The sequence below is a fragment of the Hordeum vulgare genome, chromosome 4H, assembly GCF_904849725.1.
Source record: "Hordeum vulgare subsp. vulgare chromosome 4H, MorexV3_pseudomolecules_assembly, whole genome shotgun sequence".
Classification (NCBI taxonomy): Eukaryota; Viridiplantae; Streptophyta; class Magnoliopsida; order Poales; family Poaceae; genus Hordeum; species Hordeum vulgare.
This window is the reverse complement of record NC_058521.1, coordinates 117,214,306-117,236,722: the sequence shown is the minus strand read 5'-3', so window position 1 is coordinate 117,236,722 and position 22,417 is coordinate 117,214,306. Positions and strand designations below refer to the sequence as shown.

Below are 22,417 nucleotides of genomic sequence, written 5' to 3'. Positions count from 1 at the left end.
TTTAATCTCAGCAGGGCTCCGCCCGAGCTCCGCAGAAACACGATCTAGAGGAAAAAACGTGGAGGTATGTGGTCGGGCTGCCGTGGCAAAGTTGTCTCAAATCAGACCTAATACCTCCGTATATATAGGAGGGAGGGGAGGGGCCTAGCCTTGAGGCTCAAGGAGCCCCAAGGGGGTCGGACGAAGGGGGGGAGGAGGAATCCTCCTCCAATCCTAGTCCAACTAGGATTGGAAGGTGGAGTCCTTCCCTTCCTTCCCACTTCCCCTTTTTTTTCTTTTCTCTTTGATTTTCTTTTATCCTACGCAAGGCCTTCTTCGGCTTGCCCACCAGCCCACTAAGGACTGGTGCGGCACTCCTAAGGCCTATGGGCTTCCCCGGGGTGGGCTGCCCCCCCGGTGAACATCCGGAACCCATTCATCACTCCCGGTACATTCCCGGTAATGCCGAAAACTTTTCGGTAATCAAATGAGGTCATCCTATATATCAATCTTCGTCTCCGGACCATTCCGGAAACCCTTGTGACGTTCGTGATCTCATCCGGGACTCCGAACAACATTCGGTAACCAACCATATAACTCAAATACACATAAAACAACGTCGAACCTTAAGTGTGCAGACCCTGCGGGTTCAAGAACTATGTAGACATGACCCGAGGGACTCCTCGGTCAATATCCAATAGCGGGACCTGGATGCCCATATTGGATCCTACATATTCTACCAAGATCTTATCGTTTGAACCTAGTGCCAAGGATTCATATAATCCCGTATGTCATTCCCTTTGTCCTTCGGTATGTTACTTGCCCGAGATTCGATCGTCAGTATCCGCATACCCATTTCAATCTCGTTTATCGACAAGTCTCTTTACTCGTTCCGTAATATAAGACCCCCTGACTTACACTAAGTCACATTGCTTGCAAGGCTTGTGTGTGATGTTGTATTACCGAGTGGGCCCCGAGATACCTCTCCGTCACACGGAGTGACAAATCCCAGTCTTGATCCATACTAACTCAACGGACACCTTCAGAGATACCTGTAGAGCATCTTTATAGACACCCGGTTACGTTGTGATGTTTGATACACAGAAAGCATTCCTCCGGTGTCAGTGAGTTATATGATCTCATGGTCATAGGAATAAATACTTGACACGCAGAAAACAGTAGCAACAAAATGACATGACCAACATGCTACGTCTATTAGTTTGGGTCTAGTCCATCACATGATTCACCCATTGATGTGATCCAGTTATCAAGCAACAACACCTTGTATATAGTCAGAAGACCCTGACCATCCTTGATCAACTAACTAGCCAACTAGAGGCTTGCTAGGGACAGTGTTTTGTCTATGTACCCACACATGTATCTAAGTCTTCATTCAATACAATTATAGCATGGATAATAAACGATTATCTTGATACAGGAATTATAATAATAACTTATTTATCATTGCCTCTAGGGCATAATTCCAACAAGTGCGGTAGAAGTGGTGCACGGTGGCCGGGTCTTCAGGATTGAAGGACCGCATGGGGGTAGCCCGATATTGACAAGGGAGGAGGCGACGATGTAACATGACCTGAACCATGTTGGTCAGCTCAGTCTTTTTCTTTAACAGGATGGAGACACACCTTTGCAGCGACTCTACCTCCGCAGCTTCCCCCCAATCGATCCCCCTCTTCGTCTAGGATACCAGCATGGTGGAGGTCTGGATCTAAATCCGAAGGGTGCTGCCCACTCTGTGTTGCGCGGTTCGGTGATATAGAACCACTCGTGCTACCAAATCTTGACGATGTCTATAAAAGAACCGTTCGACCATTGTACCAGGAGGAGCTTGCTAATCATCACTCCCCGCAGTATGCCTGCTCGCCGCTAACTACCTTCGGCTTGACAATGAAAACTTTCAACCGCAAGCCAAAGTGGGGTTGGATCCGCAGAAAGGCCTCGTAGACGATGATAAAAGCCAAAATGTGCATAAAAGAGTTTGGAGGGAGGTCATGGAAATCGAACCTGTAGTAAAACATCAAACCCCTTACAAAGGGGTGGAGGGGCAAGTCGAGGCCCCGGAGGAAGAGAGGGATGAACTCCACCCTCTCGCCTTCTTTTGGCGTGGGGATGACTTGGCCCTTCTCCGGAGCGCGATGAACAATGTTCGTCGAGAAGTAGTCGACGCGCTTCAACTCCAAGATGTCATTGTTGGTGACGCATGAGGCCTCCCACTGTTTGAAGAGGTTTGAAGAGGTTGGGGGAAGAATGAGCTTGGGACCTTATAGCTCAGGAAAGACAATGGCGATGTGAGATCTAAGAAGCATGTGGAGGTTATGGTGGCAGTTTCCCTTTTATAAGCCATCGTAATATCAAGAGCCCCTTTACTGTGTCGCGAACCATGCCACTTCCCAATATATCGTGCACTTATGCACGCGTGGGATAGCCCAAATCATAAACCATATCCCATAAAAAGCGGGGCACGATCTCCATATTGATGGAACGTGCCAATAAAGAACTTGCTCGAACTGTGGATCGAGTTTTTGTTACTGCATGACCGGCCGCGACCTTTTGCTAAAAAGTTGTCAGACAGAAGCATTGTTCACACTCGCACGGTTGGCCTTCGAGGCTAAGTAACACATATTGTTCGGAAACAGGGAAATCATTGGCAGCCGAACTAATACTAGCCGAATATAAATGGGGAGAGGAACTCACCCCGCAAGCCGAAGACCTTGGATGCAAGAAGCTGCTAGGAATCAAGACTACGGCGTTGGAGGCCAGTTCAGGGGCTACTGAGGGAGTCCGGGACTGAGGGGTCCTCGGGCTGCTGACCTATCTTCACGAGTCGGATTCATGGTTCCCCTATAATTATCATTGAAGGGTCGGACTAGAAGATGACGTCGTGTCCATAACGGAATCTTCCGAAACCTTGGTATATGCTCCAAGTCAAGATGATCATATCGGCATGTTTACTCCTTGATGTAACCGGCATTGTGTAACCCTAGGTACCCCTGGTATCTATATAAACCAGAGGGTTTTAGTCCGTAAGACAGATTAAGATCAATACTCCTAGGGTTTTAGACCACATCATACGATCTCGAGGTAGAACTACTCTATACTTGATACTTCATCACCAATACAAACACAACAGAAGGTAGGGTATTACTCCATCAAGAGGGCACGAACATAGGTAAATATCGTCTCCCATGTCTCTTGTTATCCATTGATTCAAGATCCACAGTTCGGGACCCCTATCCGAGATCTGTCCGTTTTGACACCGATACTCCCTCCTCCTCGTCGTCGTCCTCCTCCAACTCCGACGGACCCTTAGATGATGACTTGTATGCCAACTTCACGTCGCTCTGAAGATGACAAGGGCGAGGTGAAGCGATGAACATCATCATCCTATCTATCCTATTTCATCACAGTATCTAGTCTTCTTCGTCGTTTGTCGTATGAACTTGTGATCCACAGATGTCTTATCTCCTACTCCATCTGTTTCAGTGTCAAAAACGCTCTTATATTATAAAACGGAGGGAGTAGTTTTTATGTGTATGAACTTGCCATGTCTATATGCGAATTTGTTACGTATCTACTATTGTTGTTTCTACGTATGTTACTCAATGTTGCATGAGTTCGTATGAATTTGATGGTTTAGATACGGGGCACAGACGCTTCTGTCCGTGAACAAACAGGGAGTCATTTGAAGATGCAAGTAGGAGTACGTGGACACTGCCGCAGATCTGGCATTTCTTTTGACACTGTTACACAGGCTCGTCAGTTCCGATACCCCACAGATCATCAATTCCCGTTTCATGATGCACACAGACCCCTCCTTTTGGCACTGCAAGATCCGGCACAGGTGAATGGGATCCAATCTACCACAACATGGCACCACTTTATTCTGGATGTCGATGGAACGAACGGATGAGAAAAGGGAACGTACGCGTGCATGCGTCGGCCAGCCAAGAATCAGGACACAGATCCCTGAAACTGCACCGGACCTACGAGTGTCCGTCATCGGTATCATGCACCACCAACCGACCCTCCAGAAACCGGGAGACAGGAGACTGATCAATAAGAAAAGCTCCTGAAAATCATTAGAGGCGAGAAGAGAGAGGGAGAAAAAGAGGACGCATGCAGGTGCACTATGCTGCGCCCGAGGAGTCAAAACTTGCATCTATCTTTGCCATTTGCTCTCGGACACGAGTTTCGTATTTAGGATTTCTGCCACAAATGGATCCATGTAAAGAAAGACTACTACTTGTTTTGTGACCATAGGTCACAGAGAGAACTTCAGAACCTTAAAACGGAGATAGAAGTCATGGGCTTCAATGGCAACAAATGTCATCCTAATATCCAAACTGAAGGCATTTCTGCCGAAACAAGATGCAAAAGCAAAGAGCAAGCCGTTTCTTTTGCCTCTTCAGCGTCCAAACAAGATGCAAAAGCCAAGAGCAAGTACATGCAAAATATCAAACCACAAGGTCAAAAGCACTATAAAACGTGCACACTGAGGCACGTATTTCTTGCCGTGAGACCAGTCCGGTCCCAGACGGACTCGCAAAACAAAACTTTATTCAGTCTCTTATTATTACAATGTGCAAAGTGCTGGCCTCAAAATCACAAGTATGCACCGTGCTCACTGTTATGAAATTATTGACAGATCGTAAATTACAGATGAACTAACCAACGGTCAGGGTATAATACAGTTTTTATATATAGGAAATATAAACCGCCGCCCAAGCTACATAACCAAAAATTATCTCAAAACTTCCGCAGCAAAAGGGTACTAGATAAACTTGTCCGTGCATGATTGACACGAAAAGGCTGAAGATATCGGGCAGTTTGAGCAGGTAGGCTTTCTATATCACACTTCAACTTGTGAGAGACAACGAGGAAGCTAATGTTTGCTAACTGAACTGAACAAGTGTTGGGAAGTAAGGAAATCAATGGTAGCTTTTAGCCCATGGATGAAAACATCCACCTCCTCTTTTGTGTTGTAGAAGTGAAGACTAGCACGGGCGCTTGCATTGATGCCAAGGGTGCGATGCAAAATCTGTGCACAATGATGCCCTGACCGAATCGCTATGCCATGCTGAAACAAAATAGTCAGCATACATCAGTTCTATATTGCTAGTACTAGCAGACATATTTTACAAAATCCATCACAAAAAGACAGCAGTTTGACCAAACAAACTATCATCAGCAGTTCTTTTTCTATGTCAAGAAGATACCCGATATGTCAAGAACATACCCGATACCTCTGGAAAATGAGATCTCTCACTATGCCTGGTATTTACTTCACAAAAAATCTATACTCCCTCCTTTCCGGTTTATAGGGCTCATCTCAAAATTGTCAGATTTCCATTATATTAGGCTCATTTTGAGTCTAATTGAGTTAAAGTGCTTTGAGTCCCACACCATATTTAATTCATAGAGTTTAGAGAAAGGAGATGAGTGGCTATGCATGCATCGTTTTTTACATCCATCATGCAAGTCCAATGAGAAGGAGGATGCTACATTTATTGTCTTGGAAATTGAATATGTGAAAAATATTTCATTGGCTAGTTAAAACTAGTGCCATCCACTCACAATTCACCTTGGTTGATGAGATTTCAGATTTAAGCCCTATAAACCGGAAAGGAGGGAGTACCTAATGTTAAGAACCATAGTTTCTGATTGTCATATGATGTAACAGACCTAGAGTTTTACCCACATTCAGACTGCAGTTGAGATTAAGCAGGATAGCTGATTAAGACCAGCTCCTAGATAGGCGAGTAATACCGAAAATGCATATGCTGGAAAATTACAAAATTCCAAGGAAAGTTCCTTTATGGAATCTAATAGAGAAGCACAGAGATAGCATTGGAGCAGTACAACTATTGCTATAAAACAGACTGATTCGGTGGTTGAAACATCAGCATACCTGGAGATCAAGAATTTCTGCAATATCTGTTGGATGAACATTCTCAACATTGAAAGAACATAAAGGAGCACGGTGATCACTCTGAGAAGGCGCCGGACCATAGATACGAACATTTGGAACGGACAGAAGGCTCTCATAAAGGTAAGACCCCAACTCTTTCTGGATCACAGAGAAAGACAGGTGAGGCGCTACAAAGGGTTAGTTCTCCAACCCTTTGTGGAGAGCAGAATAAGCACAATCGTAACAATAGGCACGAAGACTAAAATTAAAAGAGATAAAATAATGAAAGAATTTGTACTGACCTCATACTCGTGGATCCTCTGCATGCCAAAGTGTGACAGATAATCTATCGCAACTCCCAATCCTATAGCTTCTCCAATTGCAGGAGTTCCAGCCTCAAATCTTTTCAGAGCACATTACAGTTAGAACTTAGAATCTAACAAAAATAGAATCTTATGTGCAATATAAGGTTGACCTTTTTCAGTTGTCCTAGCAAACAATGTGAAGCAGAGACAAACTTTTAACAACTGTTGAGGGAGCTTTTTGGAGAAAATGTTAATGGAACTGTAGAAAAATAAAATTGCAACATATCTTTACTCCTATAAACAAACCAGTTGGTGGTGATGGTGTGTTTGCTCTAAGGTCACACCAACCGTGCAATATGTTACCAACAGTTAAGATCGAGATGGCATTGCTAACCACTGACTTAAAATCATTTCGCAAAAAGCCCCGATCTAGTATGAATTTGTGGGGATACACTGAGTAGCGCCGCAATTCAGCAAACTAATTAGTACTATAAACACACCTGTATGAATTTTTTTGTAGTCTGTAGTAACACACGGCTTTCTAGCTGGTTGCTTTAAGATAGACAAATCATGTTTTTACTTATCTGAATTTCTGGTACAAGTTATCTTGTGATATTCTTGTTCCATTTTTAGTTGGCAATTGATCAATTTCTATAACAAGGCATGTGGAATGAGTTCTCACTAACTAATCAACGGGCATTAGGAGGAATAATAGTCAGCTAGAAGGCCCCACCAGCAGCGAAGAGGACCCTGCAGCGGCATTGTACCTGCAGGAAGAGCAGGTACTTGCAGGGTGGCTGCGTCCCTGCAGGCTACAAGAGCAGGAGTTGTTGTCCCGGTCCTACGGAAACAAGTGGTGACAGCAGCTCGGAATGAGAGCAGAGGCGGTGGCATGAAAGAGTAAGGCAGCGGAGGCAGATGAGATGGAGGTGGTGGTCTGGAAGAAATAGTTGCCAGGATCATGCGAGGGGAAGCAAATGACATCGATCAGTCAAGAGGAATAACATGTGTATTCCTCTTCTGATACCTACCTTGTTAGGAGGAATAACATGTGCATTCCATGGGGATCTAGGCCAGTATACAGCACATGTGGAGGTGTTCTTTAAGGATACCTAAACAGCTACACTACATATCTAACCTGCGAAACATCATCATTGACTGTGATTCTAGATATACGTAACATTCCACTCTACATGAAGTAACTTCTATAATTCTCGCTATTGTATTATTCTGTACTGTCTTTGTTCACAAAATTCGATAGCGTACAGTGACAGATATGAATTAGTCTAGAAAGATCAAAACAAAGAGAACTTGCTTCCTCACCTAGAAGGCGGCTCAGCATATGTAGATTTGTCTTCTAACACATCTGCAATCATTTCACCACCACCTACAAAGAAACTATTATTTTAGGACTATAAAACATAAATATCTTTCTCTTAAATAGGAAGGCTGTGTTTCAACAAGAGGACCTAACTAACTATTTTATCCTCCGAAGTAGAGAACATTGCTTCTGCCTTGCAGTATCTTACCTAAGAAAGGCTCCATAGATGACAAGATCTCAAATTTTCCATGCAAGAATCCGACGCCTGTAGGGCCACACATCTGAGAAGTTTAGCCCATAACTTGTAAAGGTCATTTTGTTGTTCTGGAATGACTATGAATTTGTTGCTAGCAAATATTGATAACACAAACCTTATGCGAGGATGCAACAAGAAAATCTGCACCAAGCTTCTGAACATCAACTGGCATATGAGGAACACTTTGACAAGCATCTACAAGAACTTTAGCTCCAACTTTGTTTGCACATGATACAACCTCCTCAATAGGAAGCATTGAACCTGACGATGATGGAGGAATATAATATAGTCGTTCTCAGTAATTATTCTCTCTTAGACAGAAATAACATGAATAAAGTTAGAATGACAGGATCTAACCATTGAACATTTGCCATAATTTGTAACTCGTCATCATGAGACAATGGAAATAAATGAATAGAGTCAGATGGTACAATTACCATGCTCACCTACAGTAAAACTACAAAGTGCAGAGGTGTATGCAGCTACTTGAGTTGCCATTCTGTTATTTACTATGATATGTTTTGACTCTAATTTACCACTTTCACACAATAGACGTCCATCTTTACGGCATGCTTTGACACATATGTCCATGGCTTGCATTACCTCTAATACCATTTCATTAAGAAAGGCATCTCAACTACACTTCCCACATAATGGTATAAATGAACCTTACATAAACAAATATGTGGAAAGGAAAAACCTTCTTACCCAGGACGTTCGAAACATGATGGACAACAACAATCTTGGTCTTGCTTGACAGAAGCCCTTTTAACTGCTCAATGTCTGGAACCTCTTCTTTAGTCAGCCCAACATACTTTAGGACAGCACCAGTTTTTTGGGATACAAATTGCCAAGGAACAATTGCACTATGATGCTCCGCAACTGTAAGAATAATCTGCTCGGCAAAAATAGCAGACGAATTACTATCAATAAGTGTACAACGAATTGTAAATTTTCTGAATCATGATAGAAGTCAATGTTTTGGTGAAATTTTTATAAGATAAATTTAATAATTTTATCTAGAACAATGGCAGGTTATGAATCTCTATAATGAAGAGTTAGCAATTAATAGGCTAGAAACAGATGAGGAAAATAATAATATGGGGATGCATAAATACATGAAAAAGGTCAAACAGTGTTTGAAGAACCATATTCATGATATGCATCAAAGTATAAGCATAAAAAGAAGTTACGACTGCCAGGTAGGGCATGAAGTATCAGCTGGGGAAGATGGAGTATTCACCTCATCTCCTTCTTTTAAGTTAGATAGGCCCCATGAATAAGCTACTAAATTGATAGCTTCTGTAGCATTACGAGTAAAAATAATCTCTCTACTATCAGCCGCATTGACGAAATTTGCAACTTTCCTTCTTGCACTCTCATACGCATCAGTAGCCTTTGCGCTGATGATGATGAAGAAAACATGTCAGTAGGAGCAAAACATACGTATACATATGCACATGGCTCGCAAACACTAAAAGCATATGATAACCTACTTGACTGAGTGTTACAAAACTACTCCCTCCGTTCCTAAATATAAGTCTTTAAAGAGTGAATCTACACTCTAAAGTATGTAGTTCGTAGTGGAATCTACACTCTAAAGTATGTCTATATAAATACGGAGCAAAATGAGTGAATCTACACTCTAAAGTATGTCTATATACATCCGTATGTAGTCCGCAGTGGAATCCCTAAAAAAAATTATATTTAGGAACGGAGGGAGTAGCAGCCTAGCAATAACATAATACGAAGCAAATCAACTGCTATATCCTATGCATGTAGTTGATTATCAAATATCGCAAAACTCTACACCTATAGCATCATCAATACAAGAAAATTATGTGAGCAGTACCATACCTCACAAAACAGGCAGGTCATATATGGGGGAAATCACAGAAGAAATTGTGCAAGACGAAAAGTGAATTGTAATTTTGTAAAATAGTTTTGTGCTGTAGGGGGTGTTCTGTGGTGATTCTCATCCATATTCCTAGTATGAGAGTAAAAGGGTAATCTTCTGTTTCTCAAAAAAAGGGTTTTCTCCTGCACAGCTAAATGCCTCTAGGGGTCTAGAGCGAGATATTACATCAGGGCCACAGCCTTGCTTTACTCACACTTAGAGATAGTGAATATGCATCCAACTTCCTGGTACTAGTGGGTATTTTACACTTACATCACCCAATTAATAAGACATAAAGGACAAATCAAAATATTACCTCAGAGCATGAATACCACGGTGAACATTCGAATTATAAAATCGGTAGTAATCGTCTAAGGCTTTCATCACATGAGAGGGTTTCTGCGATGTTGCACCATTGTCGAAGTAAACTAATTTGTTACCATCAAATTCCTGCAAGTTCCGATGATAATAAATGATATAAAAACTACCTCACTCGGATGCCAGAGGTTTACGCATAACAAACTGTAAGGTTAAAATTTGCGACATAGTAATAACGAAAATCTAACATGTAAACGAAACAATAATTCTGCAGTCACTGAATCCACATTAAATAAAAACAACTTTGTCCTGGAGGGCTCTACAAAAGGATCTTTTACATGCATAACCGAATCAAACGAAAGCTGAGTGAAACATATATCAATTTATCCGTATTTTATTCGTAGTGATAACTGCACCAGACACGGTGATATGCTAAAAGCCCATATCCCTCTTGTATGAACAAATGGCAATATTTTTAGGCAGCAGCAAAAGCAGGACTAAATGTCTACATACATGCTGTAATCAGGAGTAACTAGACGAGTCGCAATAACAATCCGATAATTTATTGGGAACAAACATAATTAGATGCGCGGTTGCAAATACTATTTCACTAATCAAATTGAGAATTGGATTCGAATGGCACGAACAACCAAACAACGAGACGAGACGGAGATGGGCAGGGGAGACCTGGTCGAGGATGGGAAAGTCCACGCGAGTGAGGTCCCCGAGCGAGGAGGCCGGCTCCGCCTCCCGCGAAGGCGCGGCCACGGCCGCCGTCGCACAGCGGCCCCGCCGCGGAGAAAACGTGACAACAGCGCCGCCGCCACCGCCGCCGCTGATAGCTCCGGGATAGCTGCAGTTCCTGACGGAGGAGGGGAAGTACCGGAGCGACGCCACCGCCGCCGCTGTCGCCATGCGCGCCGTCTCTGTGGGTTGGATTAGCCAAAGCCTCGCGGTGTGTTTCCGTTCCTGCCACGTGAGGCCCACCCGTCAGCCTCGAAGTGTGTTTAAAGCGGTCAGTGTGCGGGACCAGCAGAGCGGTCTCACATTAGAGCGGCAGAGTAATACCCCATGGTGGAGCGGCGCCGCCTGCGTGTAGCAACCGCTGCCGTCGCCGAGGCCACCGCCGCCACCCGCCGACGCGGACCCCTGGCGTTCGACAATTGCGCCTTCCTCTACAACGCGAGGGGGGGTGCTCCACGCCAGGTGAGTAGCCATACCATGTTGACGCTAGAGCTGTTCGCGGTGTAGGGCAGCAGCGCGGCACCTGTTCGATCGAATGCGTGGTCGAGTTGCTGAGTTCGATCAATCAGTTTGCTACTAGATAGGTTCTAATCCTAGGCGTCAACAAAATTTCCACGACTTATAATGTGATGCGCGCACCATGCGTTTCACTGAAACATTTCAGCAATTTTTCCACAATTTATGATGTGAGACTGCATTCCTAATTTCTTATCGTGAATTATATGAAGCTAATTCTCCATTTCGTTAGAAAGAAAGGTTGTATCTCTGCATAGGATAGCTGAGTTTGTCATCTCGTTTTGTGAGGCACCAGAATTCGTGGTCAGCAAGGGGAAAAAGCACAAGATGGAGTTGATGCTGTCATTTTACAGTTGGGGAGGGGGTGGGGGGCAAGAAGGCTGTGCTGTAGTGGACATTGAAGAGTAACTTCTGATGAACTCATCTGCTGGACTCAGAGGTATGGCTCAAAAGGCCTATACGACATAGAGGAGGGCAGCAGGAATTTTTGGATAAACTGCGAAAGTTAGGACTTGAACCCAAGACCTTAGGCTTTGTTACCATGTTAAGTTTCATGTGTCGATAGTGCAACCAGAAGTCTGAACTAATGGAAAGGGATAGGCAATCCATATATACACTTCAACACCTTTGATCCAGTCCTTTTTTTTGTAATAACACGTAGGCTTATCTAAAATGGAAATTACATAGGCCTGATTTGAGTTATTTGCTTACAAACTGAAGGGCAATGTTTACCCTAAACCAGCTTTAGTTACAGCCTTAAACCAGTTATCCAGATTTGTCTTGAAGGTCCCTGAGATACATGCTTCACAAAGATGTTACCTAACTCGGATACTTAGGGCATCTCCGGCCGTTGGAGCCCCCAAGAACACCACCGAACCAAAAAAGTTGGTGTCTTGGGGGGCCAAATGCTTCATCTGGCGGAAATAGGGGTGCATGGGGAGGGCATCTTCCCAGCCACACCCCACCCCTGTTACACAATCCTGGGTCCGCTAACACCAGCATTTCCGACCCACATGCGTCAACAGGCCCAACCGGAGAGCAACACCGACTTATGACAGGCCTCGGGCCCTCTCCCCCCAAAAGACTAGCCTATTAGGAGGGGACACCCTCATCCTTATAAGTCATGTTATGTCTCCTCCCACAACCGATGTGGGACTAAACCCAACAATCTCCCCCTCACACATCGGTCACCCATGGGCCCGCTAACACCAGCGTTCCAGCCCATCTACCATGACCGACGACCCGTGAGTCCACCGAGATTTATTCCGGGCACCTGGGCTCTGATACCACTTGTTACGCAATCCCGGGTCCGCTAACACCAGCGTTTCCCAGCGTCACCCATGGGCCCGCTAACACCAGCGTCACCCATGGGCCCGCTAATACCAGCGTTTCCCGGGCTCCGGTTGGGCCTGTTGACGCATGTGGGTCGGAAACGCTGGTGTTAGCGGACCCGGGATTGCGTAATAACCCCAACCAAAAGTTTGTGAGGGAAATGATTAAGTGGGCCGAGAAAAAGGACACGTGGGGAGACACGATTCGCCGAAACTTCCGCCGGCGCCCCCAAGAACCCCCCAGCGTGCTGGGTTTCGCCTGGGTTTGCCAGTGCTATTTTGATGTCCTGGGGGGTGCTGGGGGCGTGGCTGGGCCGTTTTTTGGCCAAAAAGCGTCCCCGAGCCTAATACCAAACCTAAAAAAGGTGTCCTGGGGGGCATCCTGGGGGGTGGGTGGAGATGCTCTTAGATTGAAGAGTTGTTCTGGTGCAGAGAAGAAGGGGCTACACTATAGAGAGTTCAATAATCTGCATATTTGCATCATAGAGATTTGACTATTAGATTGAAGAGTTGTTCTGGTGCAGAGAAGAAGGGGCTGTAGTCTGTATCTATGACCAAAACCTCGCTGGGTGGCCACTTCTTGATCATGGAATCTTGCTGCTCATGAACTTATCTGATCCAGCAATTAAAGTGTTACTGCAAAGCTTAGCTAAGCTAAAACATTCTGCTTGGCTGGCTTGAATATCAGCGGCTAATGCTGGTTCATGAGGAAAAGATAACGACTAAATGCAACCAAAAATCCGAACTGATGGAAAGGGTTAGGAAATCCACATATACACTTCAACACCTTTTCTCACGTATGAGGCGGGAAGTCAATACGTGAATAGACTCAGAGGTATGGCTCAAGAGGCTTATTATACGTGGACATAGAGGGGGGCAGCAACAATTTTTGGATAAATTGCGAAAGCTAGGACTTGAACTCAAGACCTTATGGTTTGATACCATGCTAAGCTTCATGTGTAGCTAATGCAACCAGAAGTCCAAAGTGATGAAAAGGGCTAGACAAGCCATATATACACTTCAACACCTTTGGCCCGGTCCTTTATTTTTGGAATAACACGTAAGCTTATCTAAAATGAAAATTATGTAGGCCTGATTTGAGTTACTTTCTTACAAATTGCAGGGTAATGTTTACCCTAAACCAGCTTTACTTACAGCCTTAAACCATTTATCCAGATTTGTCTTGAAGATTCCCTGAGAAACATGCTTCACAAAGATGTTATCCTAACTCGGATACTTAGTATATGTCATGTTACAAGAATTTGACAAGCCCACTATTGAGAGTTCAGTAATCTGCATATTTGCATCATAGAGATTTGACTATTAGGTTAAAGAGCTGTTCTGGTGCAGAGAAGAAGGGGCTGTGGTCTGTATCTATGACCAAAACCTCGCTGGGTGGCCACTTCTTGATCATGGAATCTTGCTGCTGAGGGTCCAGCATGTGGTCACGCTGTGTCTTTATGAAAACTCGCTTTATTCGATTCAATCTCTCATCAGCTCCTTCAAAGCTTGCAGTACCAATAGCACTCGCAGGCCATGGGCGCATCAGCATTGAAGCCAGTATTGAGTCCTGAACAAAAAAAAACATAAAACATGTGTAAGTAAAATTCGGATCATTGATTATGTCTTAATTGTAGTATAATGTTTAGTTCTTGAGAAGGTTGTTCAAGAAACATGAATGGGAAATGATAGCAATATCTTGTCAGGAAATAGCTATAATAAATTTCAGAATACTGGGCTCAGGTTATGGCGATAGAATCTCTACAGTTTGATAAAGACGCGGATTTCATGAGCACATTGGCTCATGCATTATGATACCTCCTCAGGGCTTTGTTGTGATAGTCGATCACGCTGGAATTCTAATCTCAAGGCGACTGTAGTTGGAGGATCATCTGCTCCTGCACCGAATGTCAGCTCGGTCTCATTTTCAGGCAAACTTGGTAAGCCCTGTTTCACATTAATATACAGAAACTGTCATTAGTCGTACATAGTCAGTATATAACCATGAAAGGAAGTTTCCAGATATGCAATAAATTTGCAACAGAGCTTACTCAATAATTTAAACACGTGGAATTTGTTCTACAAATTTTCCAAGAATTGTTGAACCTGCTATTTCATTTCTATCATGCAAATGATGGCAATGAGAACAAGCTGAAATTCTCAGGAAATATTCCAAGTGCCTGGTTAGCATTGCCCATTGTATTTATCCTGGCTTTTACCATGTCTGTTTGAGTTATATATGTACTAAGAATTTCAGTTTTATCATATGCATATGTTTGTCAGTTATGCCATATTCTCAGCACTCGGTAGGCGGCCCATGCGTCATGACAAAATAATGTGCAGCCTGAGAACTTTTTGTAAGGAACAAAGCATACATCTTTCTTATCTTCATCAGTCTGAAGTCCAAATGGCAGCATAGCAGCTGCCACAAATATTGCTTGCTTAATTCTGTCAACGAATTCATGCATTGCATGAATCACACTCAGCCCTCCAATTCCATGCCCAATGAGAATCACCTGAAATTCGATCAAAATGAGTTTAAAAAGATAAACCAAATCGCCTATAACTCTTCACCATTTTGAACACATGTCCCTAAGCAGCTTCACAACAAAGCAACAAGCTACCTTCAGCACTTTGTGGCCATAAGTAGTTTATAAATTAGCAGCAATACTGCAGGATCCTACCTTCTCGCCTTCCGGCAAGGCAGAGATGAGGCCCAGGAGCGGCTTGTCATACTGCTCGAATGACCGGACGGTGTTGGGGTCGGTAGGGTCTACGCCGCCTCCAGCAAGGTCTATGCAGGTCACCTGGTAGCCAGAGCCCTCAAGGAGCCACCGGAGCTTGAACCAGCACCACCCTCCATGCCCTTCCCCATGAACAAGCACAAAATGCTCCCCTGCCATGCCCGTTCAGTATCTGCCTATTGGGTACATCATTATCTCTGTACCAAACACCGGGACAACTGCATTTGTGCGGTCAGTTCCAAATGTCAAAACCAAGCAGATCGTCCATTGAGGTCTACTATAAATGGATGCCATGCCAGGTGCTCTCTACATATCTTGCATGTAAAATGGCAGGATATAGCGTGTGGACCAGCTGGTTTCTCTCCTCCCTACATCGTGTTTGGCATTTGGCCCTGACGGACGTGCTAACTTATCGGAGGATGTTTTGTGGTGTTAATTGCTGGTTTTGCACCATGATATATTCATGTGTCGTACATCTGGAACTTAACATAGCCTTGTTTGTAACTTAATTGGCATGTACTTCCTCCGTTCCTAAATATAAGTCTTTAAAAAAATTCCACTATAGATTACATACCGATGAACATAGACATACTTTAGAGTGTAGATTCATTCATTTTGCTCCGTATGTAGTTTGTAGTGAAATCTCTTAAAAGACTTATATTTAGGAACGGAGGGAGTAAGTAACATCACACAGTGAAGACTGGAGAAGTGGAGACTGGAGAATACAATAGCAGGAGCAGCTAGGCGTCACCCAGACCGTGTATGCATGATGTACAAGTGGTCACAGTAACTTGATGATGAGTTGAAAGAGACGCTCCGGAGCGGAGAAGAAGGGGCTGTGGTCGGTGTCCATGGCCACAACCTTGCTCGGTGGCCACCGGCGAATCATGGCCTCCTGCTGCTCCGGCTTCACCATGGAATCCTTTGCCGTCGTTATGTACACGCGCCGCACCTGGTCGATCGCGCTGCTGTCCCCACCGCCTCTCCCAAACCTGGCTGCGCTCAAGGCGGCAGGCCATGGACGGAGTAGGATGGAGGCAAGCGCAGAGTCCTGAACAAACATCTTACAGTTACAGCTCCGCGACCATGGCATATAACACATCGGCAGATGATTCAGCGCTGCAATTCCATTAACCAACCTCTTGGGGGCTTTGCTGGGACAGGATCATGCGCTGGAACTCTGGCCGCAGTGCTACACTCGTTGGCGGGTGGTCTATTCCAAGACCAAATGCTAGGTCATACACGTCCCCAAGCTCGGATAAATCAGGTACGCCCTGTTAAATTTCAGCTGAAAGTCTTTAAAAGCAAGAACTAATGGTAGCTGCTATTGTGACCGGACATAATAAGAGTTTAATTGAGCGTATGATAAGAGAGTTCAAGCAGTCACATCTTTGATGTCTTGTTCCGTTTGGTAGCCAAATGGGAGCATGGTTGCTGCTATGAAGATTGCCTGCTTAATCCTGTCGCTGAATAAATGCATTGCATGGGTCACACTTAGCCCTCCTGCGCTATGCCCAACCAAAATCACCTGAAGGAAATATGCCGCCGTTAGTTTGTTGTTGTGCTAGTATCAATCAGTAACACGAGATTTCCTTGTTATTATGAGTAATTTTCTTTGATTCTCAGTATGTTATACACTTTTATCCCACAAAACCACATTTTTTTCATCTATCATGATTCCCAAAAATATGCAGTAAAAGAATTTAGTTTAGAGCTATATTTTGTTATCCTGAGACTGAAAGAGTAGTGCAGTAACCAAAAAAAAAAAAAACTAGTCCATGCATGCAAGCATCCAATTGCAAGCAGGGGTGTGGGCGTGTGGGTACACGGTTACTGTCGTCACCTTTTCGCCCTCCGGCAGCGCGGACAGGAGGTCGACGAGCGGCCCGGTGTACTCGTCGAACGACCGGACAGAGTCGGGGTCGACGCGGCTGCCTGCTGCCCCGGCAAGGTCAACACAGGAGACGCGGTGGCCGGAGCCCCGGAGCAGGGCCAGGAGCCTGAACCAGCACCAGGCGCCGTGGCCGGCACCGTGCACTAGGACAAGGTGCTCCTTGCCCTTGGTAGCATCGCCGCCAGCGTCCATCTCGTCAATAACTTGTACCACTACGATTGTTTGTGCGCCTGCCTATCTATCTGGGGGTATCTGCGATTGCGTGCCCGTTAGTGATGAGCTGCTTAAAACTTATATAGGCGAGGCCAGGCAGTTTTGATTTCGATGTCTTCAAAGTAGATGCCGGGAATCAAACTTAAGACGTTGGCCAGAGGGACGAGGTGCCACGAGGCGATGATCAGTCTATTCAGATACTTGGGCAGGATGGAAACATAGATCGGTCTACTCATGTTTGCTTAGAGCAACTTCAGCTCCCAGGATGCCCCTAAGGACACCTTTTTAGGCTCGGTGTTAGGCTTGGGGGCGTTTTTTGACCGAAAAACGGCCCGGCCATGCCCTCAGCGTCCCCAGGACGTCAAAATAGCGCCTGCGTACCCGGGCAGAACCCGACGCGCTTCGGGCTTTTGGGGGCGTCGCAATCCACGTCTTTTCATGTGTCCTTTTTTAGGTCCACTTTTTCATTACCTTCATAAATTTTTGATTGAGATGGGGGTATGGTTGGAAAGATACATCTTTTTTATCGTCGGTTGAAGTTTTCGACCCTTCAAGACACCAGTTTTTTAGATTCGGAGATGCTCTTACTCTTCAAACGACCAAATCGCATGCATTCAACGACCAGCTCAGCGTTTCGCTCTTTTACTGCACCTGCCCATGCATAAATCTCGGGAAAAAAGATAGGAAAATAGTTGTCCACAGCACATCACGTCCTCGGGGAAAAGTTGACTCGGTGCGAGCCGGTCGATGGAGACAGGTAAGACCAAGTCCAACATGTATAGGCTATGTGTATGCACGCCATTTGTCACGTACGGTATGTCTATGTACGCGGCACTAGAATTGCATAACTTTTTTTTTTTGAACGAGCTAGAATTGCATAACTTGAATCACTCAGGATTTGCACTTCACGTGTTTTGTCCTTTTATTATTTCCTGGGTGGATTTCTAGTCCTGTTTTATCTTGTTCCACGTACATGCATGCCGACTTCACGCGTGGTTTGACTCTTTCTTACCGATCGGACACCTCGGGCTAAGAATTTACGGAAAAGGTCTTTCATCTCTGTTAGATTTTCTGGCCTCATGGGTTTAATAGCAGCCCATATACGTAGAATGTTAAGTTGCCACTCTTTCCTTCCTTAGCCTTTATGGCTTCCACGTTTCTCTTTTCCTTCCTTAAGCCTTTATTCCTTCCACGTTTCTCTTCTCTGTCATAATCCCCAAGACCTCTTCCTGATAACGTGGGAACCGAAAGACGTATATAAGTTGCGTATATTGTATATGTATATAAGTTGCGTATATAAGATGTATATTGTGTGTGGGACAATTTTTAATATTGGTATCACCTTTGCCATAGCTCAGTTGGCCATGACAGTCTGTACTAACCTAAAGGTTGCGAGTCCGAATCCTCCTCACTTTTTTTAATGAAACTTGGTTGTACGAATTAGTACCACCTCATATATTTCACGTAATATAAGATCAGACGCGGGACGAAATCAAAAATATTACCTTGCTTTATTAGTAGGTACTAATAAAATGCCCGTGCTACGCTACGAAACCACATGAAAGTAAGCCAAAAATAGTTTCTCCTTGTTCAGTTATTCGAAACATCCAATCAAGATCTTCTAAAGTTACATAAGAAATAACGGTTTATTTGTTTCCTTATCATCTCTATTATTAAAGAGGGATGTGCAGTCGTCGTGATGGTTCGACCTCCTTCCTCCCCCATACGAGATCGATACAGCAAAAAAATCTCACCTCGCTTCGTTCGATCTCCCTTCCCTCACGTCTCGCACTTCTTCCACACGGTAAAAAAGAAAAAGAAACAGCCACGATCCTCTCGCATGTCCCTCGCTCCCGATTCACCCACCAAGCCACGATCTCCCCTCCCCTCTCCCAAACCATCCGCCGCAAGGGCACCTCTAGCACTTGCGTCTTCCGCCCCTCCCCTTTCTCTCCCTTCAATCCATATGTCCGCCGCGCCCCCACATGGTCTTCGTCAAGAAACAGCCACGATCCTCTCGCATGTCCCTCGCTCCCGATTCACCGTGACCACCACCAAGCCACGATCTCCCCTCCCCTCTCCCAAACCATCCGCCGCAAGGGCACCTCTAGCACTTGCGTCTTCCGCCCCTCCCCTTTCTCTCCCTTCAATCCATATGTCCGCCGCGCCCCCACATGGTCTTCGTCACCGCCGCTGACCACTGCCTGCACTCAGGCAACCAAATCTTTTGCTCGCCGTCCCCTCCCCCTCCCGTGCACCCGTCTTCCATGGTGAAGACGTCTGCATGCACCTGCCTTCAAGGCTTCTTCCCGACAACAGCTATGCCGCAGTTCGACTCCTCCTTTGATCCAAGATTGGTGTCCCGTGTCTGTGTCCGCACCCGTACACCCCGTCGCTGGAGAAATGAGAAGCCCCAGGACTTGACCGACCATGGCGGTCCAGAGGCCCGCACCGCCGCCATCGGGTTGAGATTGGATGGCGCTGGGCAGGAGACTGGGAGACATACAAGATCGGTGAGAGGTAAACATGTTGTTTAATTTTCCATACATCAATTTAATTGGTCCAGATTATGAATGTGTTCGGTAATGTCATCCGTCTGCATGTGTGTTTGGTTGTGTGTTAACTGCTTCTTTTGGTTCAGAGATGCGTGGAAAGTCTGAACGTGTGTAGGATGACTATGCCACAGAAGACGATGAACATGAGGAGAACCTGAAGAAGGAAACATTTGTGCAGTTCTTCTTATCAACGTGAGCTCTTGTCCTTTTAATTCATAGAATGTTGAACTGACCACCTGCTATCTTGCTCCTTTGATTCATAGAATGCTTGGATTAGGCCCAACTATTTGACATGCCAATACTAGCCCAATTTTCCAGTGCAATTTCATGTCAATTCCTGGTAAGACAGGGGTGTGCTAAGTGTTCGCCAATTTTTTTTTGCAAACCCGTGATTTGGTCCAATTGGGACGTATATGTCCGTGTGATTTTAACCCACTCACTTTTGCGGCAAAAAGAATCCCGGAGAGAATCTATTTATTTGGCTGCAATGTGTGGAAATTATACTTCACCACGTAATGTTGGCGAATTGATTGTTGTTTGCTGCAAAAGAATGTAACCACGTCAAGCAAATTGTTGTTTCTCGTGTGTGTACACTGACCACATATATGGCTATTGAAAACCCACAGATAATGCAGAAGAAGCTCCAAATGGGGCACTTAGGTTTGTGGAATTCCTGGGGTGTCGAGTTGGCCAAGGGGCGGGTGGTGGAGCTCCGTGCGGGCTGATGCTTGGATCATACATCAAGTATATCGCACACCTCGATCGGGGGATGAGCTGATGATGGTGTCCCGGACTCGTGTCGTCCATGATAGAGTTGCAGTCCATGATAGAGCTGCAGGGGCTTAAGATGGCAGAAAATGGCATGCACATAGCACAGGCAGGATCACGAAAGGCCAATGCAGGTGATGCGAGTGGTTATGACCTGTTGTCAGCCCTCTGGGCACCAATTTTTCGTTCTCCTTGCTACATGCATTTTCTTCTCCTCTTCCTTCATGTTTCTCTGACAAAACCCAAGGGAGCTTACTAATATTCAGTGGAACAACAGGTAAACGGTTGCTTTGCATTCTTTCCTCTTGATTTTTTGGATTATAAAAATATATACTTTTTTTTTAAGTTATGCATCTGACATTTGCATTTTTCTCAACTTTTTACTTGTGGACGAGTTCTCTCTTTGCATTCTTTTCTAATTGGTATGCCAATCACTATGCCACGGGAAACCTGAAGGTGTTTACTCAGCTAAGTCATTTGCTCGGTGCTAATCTTGCAATTCGGTATGAATACATACTTATGTACTAATATTTGATTGAAAATTAATGATCGGCAAAGCACCATGACCACCATATAAACATTCTGCAAGTTAACCTCTGTGAGCAGATTTGTTACATGTTTACCTTTCTTCATTTAAGGATAGGCTTGCAGAGTGACAAAGATAAGAGAGGATGGGAAGTATGGCTGCGGAATGCTCTCTATTTTTGAAGTTGTTGAATCTGATAGTGAAAATGAAGATATTGTGGAAGAAATGAAGATGCAGGAAAATAAAAAGCTACAAATCTGAAAAGTGCGAGGGGCTAACTTGGAGTGACGCAGCTATAATATTTTTGTGGTTGCTGTCCAATCAAACATTTTGGATGCTCCCGTTGTGCATGACGAGTCACATGACAGTGCCCTACGTTTCTATGAATCGATGGTTTCGTTTGTGCTTTCAGTTTCTATCTTGCCAAGTACGAGTACGTCTTCTGTTTTTTTATTGAATATATCTGTTTGCTTATGTTAAGACGTATGAAAAAATCATTTGAATGATATTCCATGAGATACCATTATCTTCCAAAGTTTCTACATGACCCTCCTACAAAACTGTTTATAGAATTTAAATTTGAGCCTTTTATGTTGTCTTTGAATAAAAATAAGCCGCACTTTGTTTTCAGTTCAAGGTGGGGCAAACATTTTTTTGCAGTGAGTACATCCTTCGTAGTTCGTGAATTAGTGGTATACAATCAAAAAAACATCTTGAATTGATAAATATTATATATTCATAGCCGTCAGCATGCCATCATGTTTTACACATTTCTAAACTCAGACAATATTTTGATCTACGATTTTTCCGTCCTGTGACAACGCACGTGCATTAAACTAGTATGTATTAATGGACATTGTTGTACTTTGAAAGGTAAGCCAAAGCATTAACAATATGTTTGCTTGTTGCATCATCATTTTACCGATGCCCTATTTACTGAACTTTAGTACATTCAATAGGTTACGAGAATCAGCATTTGAGATCTCTTCACATTTTACTGCATCCTCATTTAAAATGGTATGCCCCATTAACAACATTCCTTGAAAAACCACGCTTATAGATTTGAGAGGACTGAAAATCAACATAAGCCATGCTTACATACTACCAAAATGATGTCTGGATGT

General features: G+C 44.3%; 3 protein-coding genes and 2 long non-coding RNA genes across 6 annotated transcripts; 2 read left to right on the top strand and 3 right to left on the bottom strand.

Moving 5' to 3' along the window:
* Window positions 1-4,501: 4,501 nt before the first annotated feature.
* LOC123448081 (cysteine desulfurase 1, chloroplastic) lies at window positions 4,502-10,991 on the bottom strand. Its single transcript, XM_045124851.1, has 10 exons — window positions 10,690-10,991; window positions 10,001-10,134; window positions 9,031-9,190; window positions 8,496-8,682; window positions 7,903-8,048; window positions 7,740-7,812; window positions 7,534-7,597; window positions 6,208-6,307; window positions 5,906-6,064; window positions 4,502-5,074 (listed from the first exon to the last, which is right to left on the bottom strand). The coding sequence occupies exons 1-10, from the start codon at window positions 10,915-10,917 to the stop codon at window positions 4,880-4,882; spliced, it is 1,446 nt and encodes a 481-aa protein (XP_044980786.1). The 5' UTR covers window positions 10,918-10,991; the 3' UTR covers window positions 4,502-4,879.
* Window positions 10,992-12,724: 1,733 nt separating this feature from the next.
* LOC123448078 (methylesterase 17-like) lies at window positions 12,725-15,952 on the bottom strand. The gene is made up of 4 exons (XM_045124849.1): window positions 15,278-15,952; window positions 14,969-15,109; window positions 14,412-14,540; window positions 12,725-14,163 (listed from the first exon to the last, which is right to left on the bottom strand). Exons 1-4 carry the CDS (start codon window positions 15,494-15,496, stop codon window positions 13,900-13,902), a joined length of 753 nt encoding a protein of 250 aa, XP_044980784.1. The 5' UTR covers window positions 15,497-15,952; the 3' UTR covers window positions 12,725-13,899.
* On the top strand, window positions 14,070-16,086 carry LOC123448080. Its single transcript, XR_006631606.1, has 3 exons — window positions 14,070-14,190; window positions 14,420-14,533; window positions 16,003-16,086. It is a non-coding gene; the product is annotated as an uncharacterized LOC123448080 (long non-coding RNA).
* On the bottom strand, window positions 16,047-17,518 carry LOC123448077 (methylesterase 17-like). Its single transcript, XM_045124848.1, has 4 exons — window positions 17,181-17,518; window positions 16,725-16,865; window positions 16,477-16,611; window positions 16,047-16,388 (listed from the first exon to the last, which is right to left on the bottom strand). The coding sequence occupies exons 1-4, from the start codon at window positions 17,421-17,423 to the stop codon at window positions 16,119-16,121; spliced, it is 789 nt and encodes a 262-aa protein (XP_044980783.1). The 5' UTR covers window positions 17,424-17,518; the 3' UTR covers window positions 16,047-16,118.
* A 47-nt stretch (window positions 17,519-17,565) lies between these two features.
* LOC123448079 lies at window positions 17,566-21,819 on the top strand. Of its 2 annotated transcripts, XR_006631605.1 has the most exons (3): window positions 17,566-19,964; window positions 20,086-20,191; window positions 20,626-21,819. It is a non-coding gene; the product is annotated as an uncharacterized LOC123448079 (long non-coding RNA). The 2 variants fall into 2 exon arrangements; XR_006631604.1 differs by having other exon boundaries at window positions 20,086-21,819.
* Window positions 21,820-22,417: the final 598 nt, after the last annotated feature.

Excerpts from the sequence above, each read along its gene's own strand:
- LOC123448078 (XM_045124849.1), bottom strand. The coding sequence starts at position 15,496 with ATGGCAGGGGAGCATTTTGTGCTTGTTCATGGGGAAGGGCATGGAGGG. Across the intron at positions 15,110-15,277 it reads CCTTGCCGGAAGGCGAGAAG|GTGATTCTCATTGGGCATGG; the intron begins GTAGGATCCTGC and ends ATCGAATTTCAG. Across the intron at positions 14,164-14,411 it reads CACAACAAAGCCCTGAGGAG|GACTCAATACTGGCTTCAAT; the intron begins GTATCATAATGC and ends TTTTTTGTTCAG.
- LOC123448077 (XM_045124848.1), bottom strand. The coding sequence starts at position 17,423 with ATGGACGCTGGCGGCGATGCTACCAAGGGCAAGGAGCACCTTGTCCTA. Across the intron at positions 16,866-17,180 it reads CGCTGCCGGAGGGCGAAAAG|GTGATTTTGGTTGGGCATAG; the intron begins GTGACGACAGTA and ends TATTTCCTTCAG. Across the intron at positions 16,389-16,476 it reads CCCAGCAAAGCCCCCAAGAG|GACTCTGCGCTTGCCTCCAT; the intron begins GTTGGTTAATGG and ends ATGTTTGTTCAG.
- LOC123448081 (XM_045124851.1), bottom strand. The coding sequence starts at position 10,917 with ATGGCGACAGCGGCGGCGGTGGCGTCGCTCCGGTACTTCCCCTCCTCC. Across the intron at positions 9,191-10,000 it reads CGTGGTATTCATGCTCTGAG|CGCAAAGGCTACTGATGCGT; the intron begins GTAATATTTTGA and ends CATCATCATCAG. Across the intron at positions 6,065-6,207 it reads AGAGGATCCACGAGTATGAG|AAAGAGTTGGGGTCTTACCT; the intron begins GTCAGTACAAAT and ends TCTGTGATCCAG.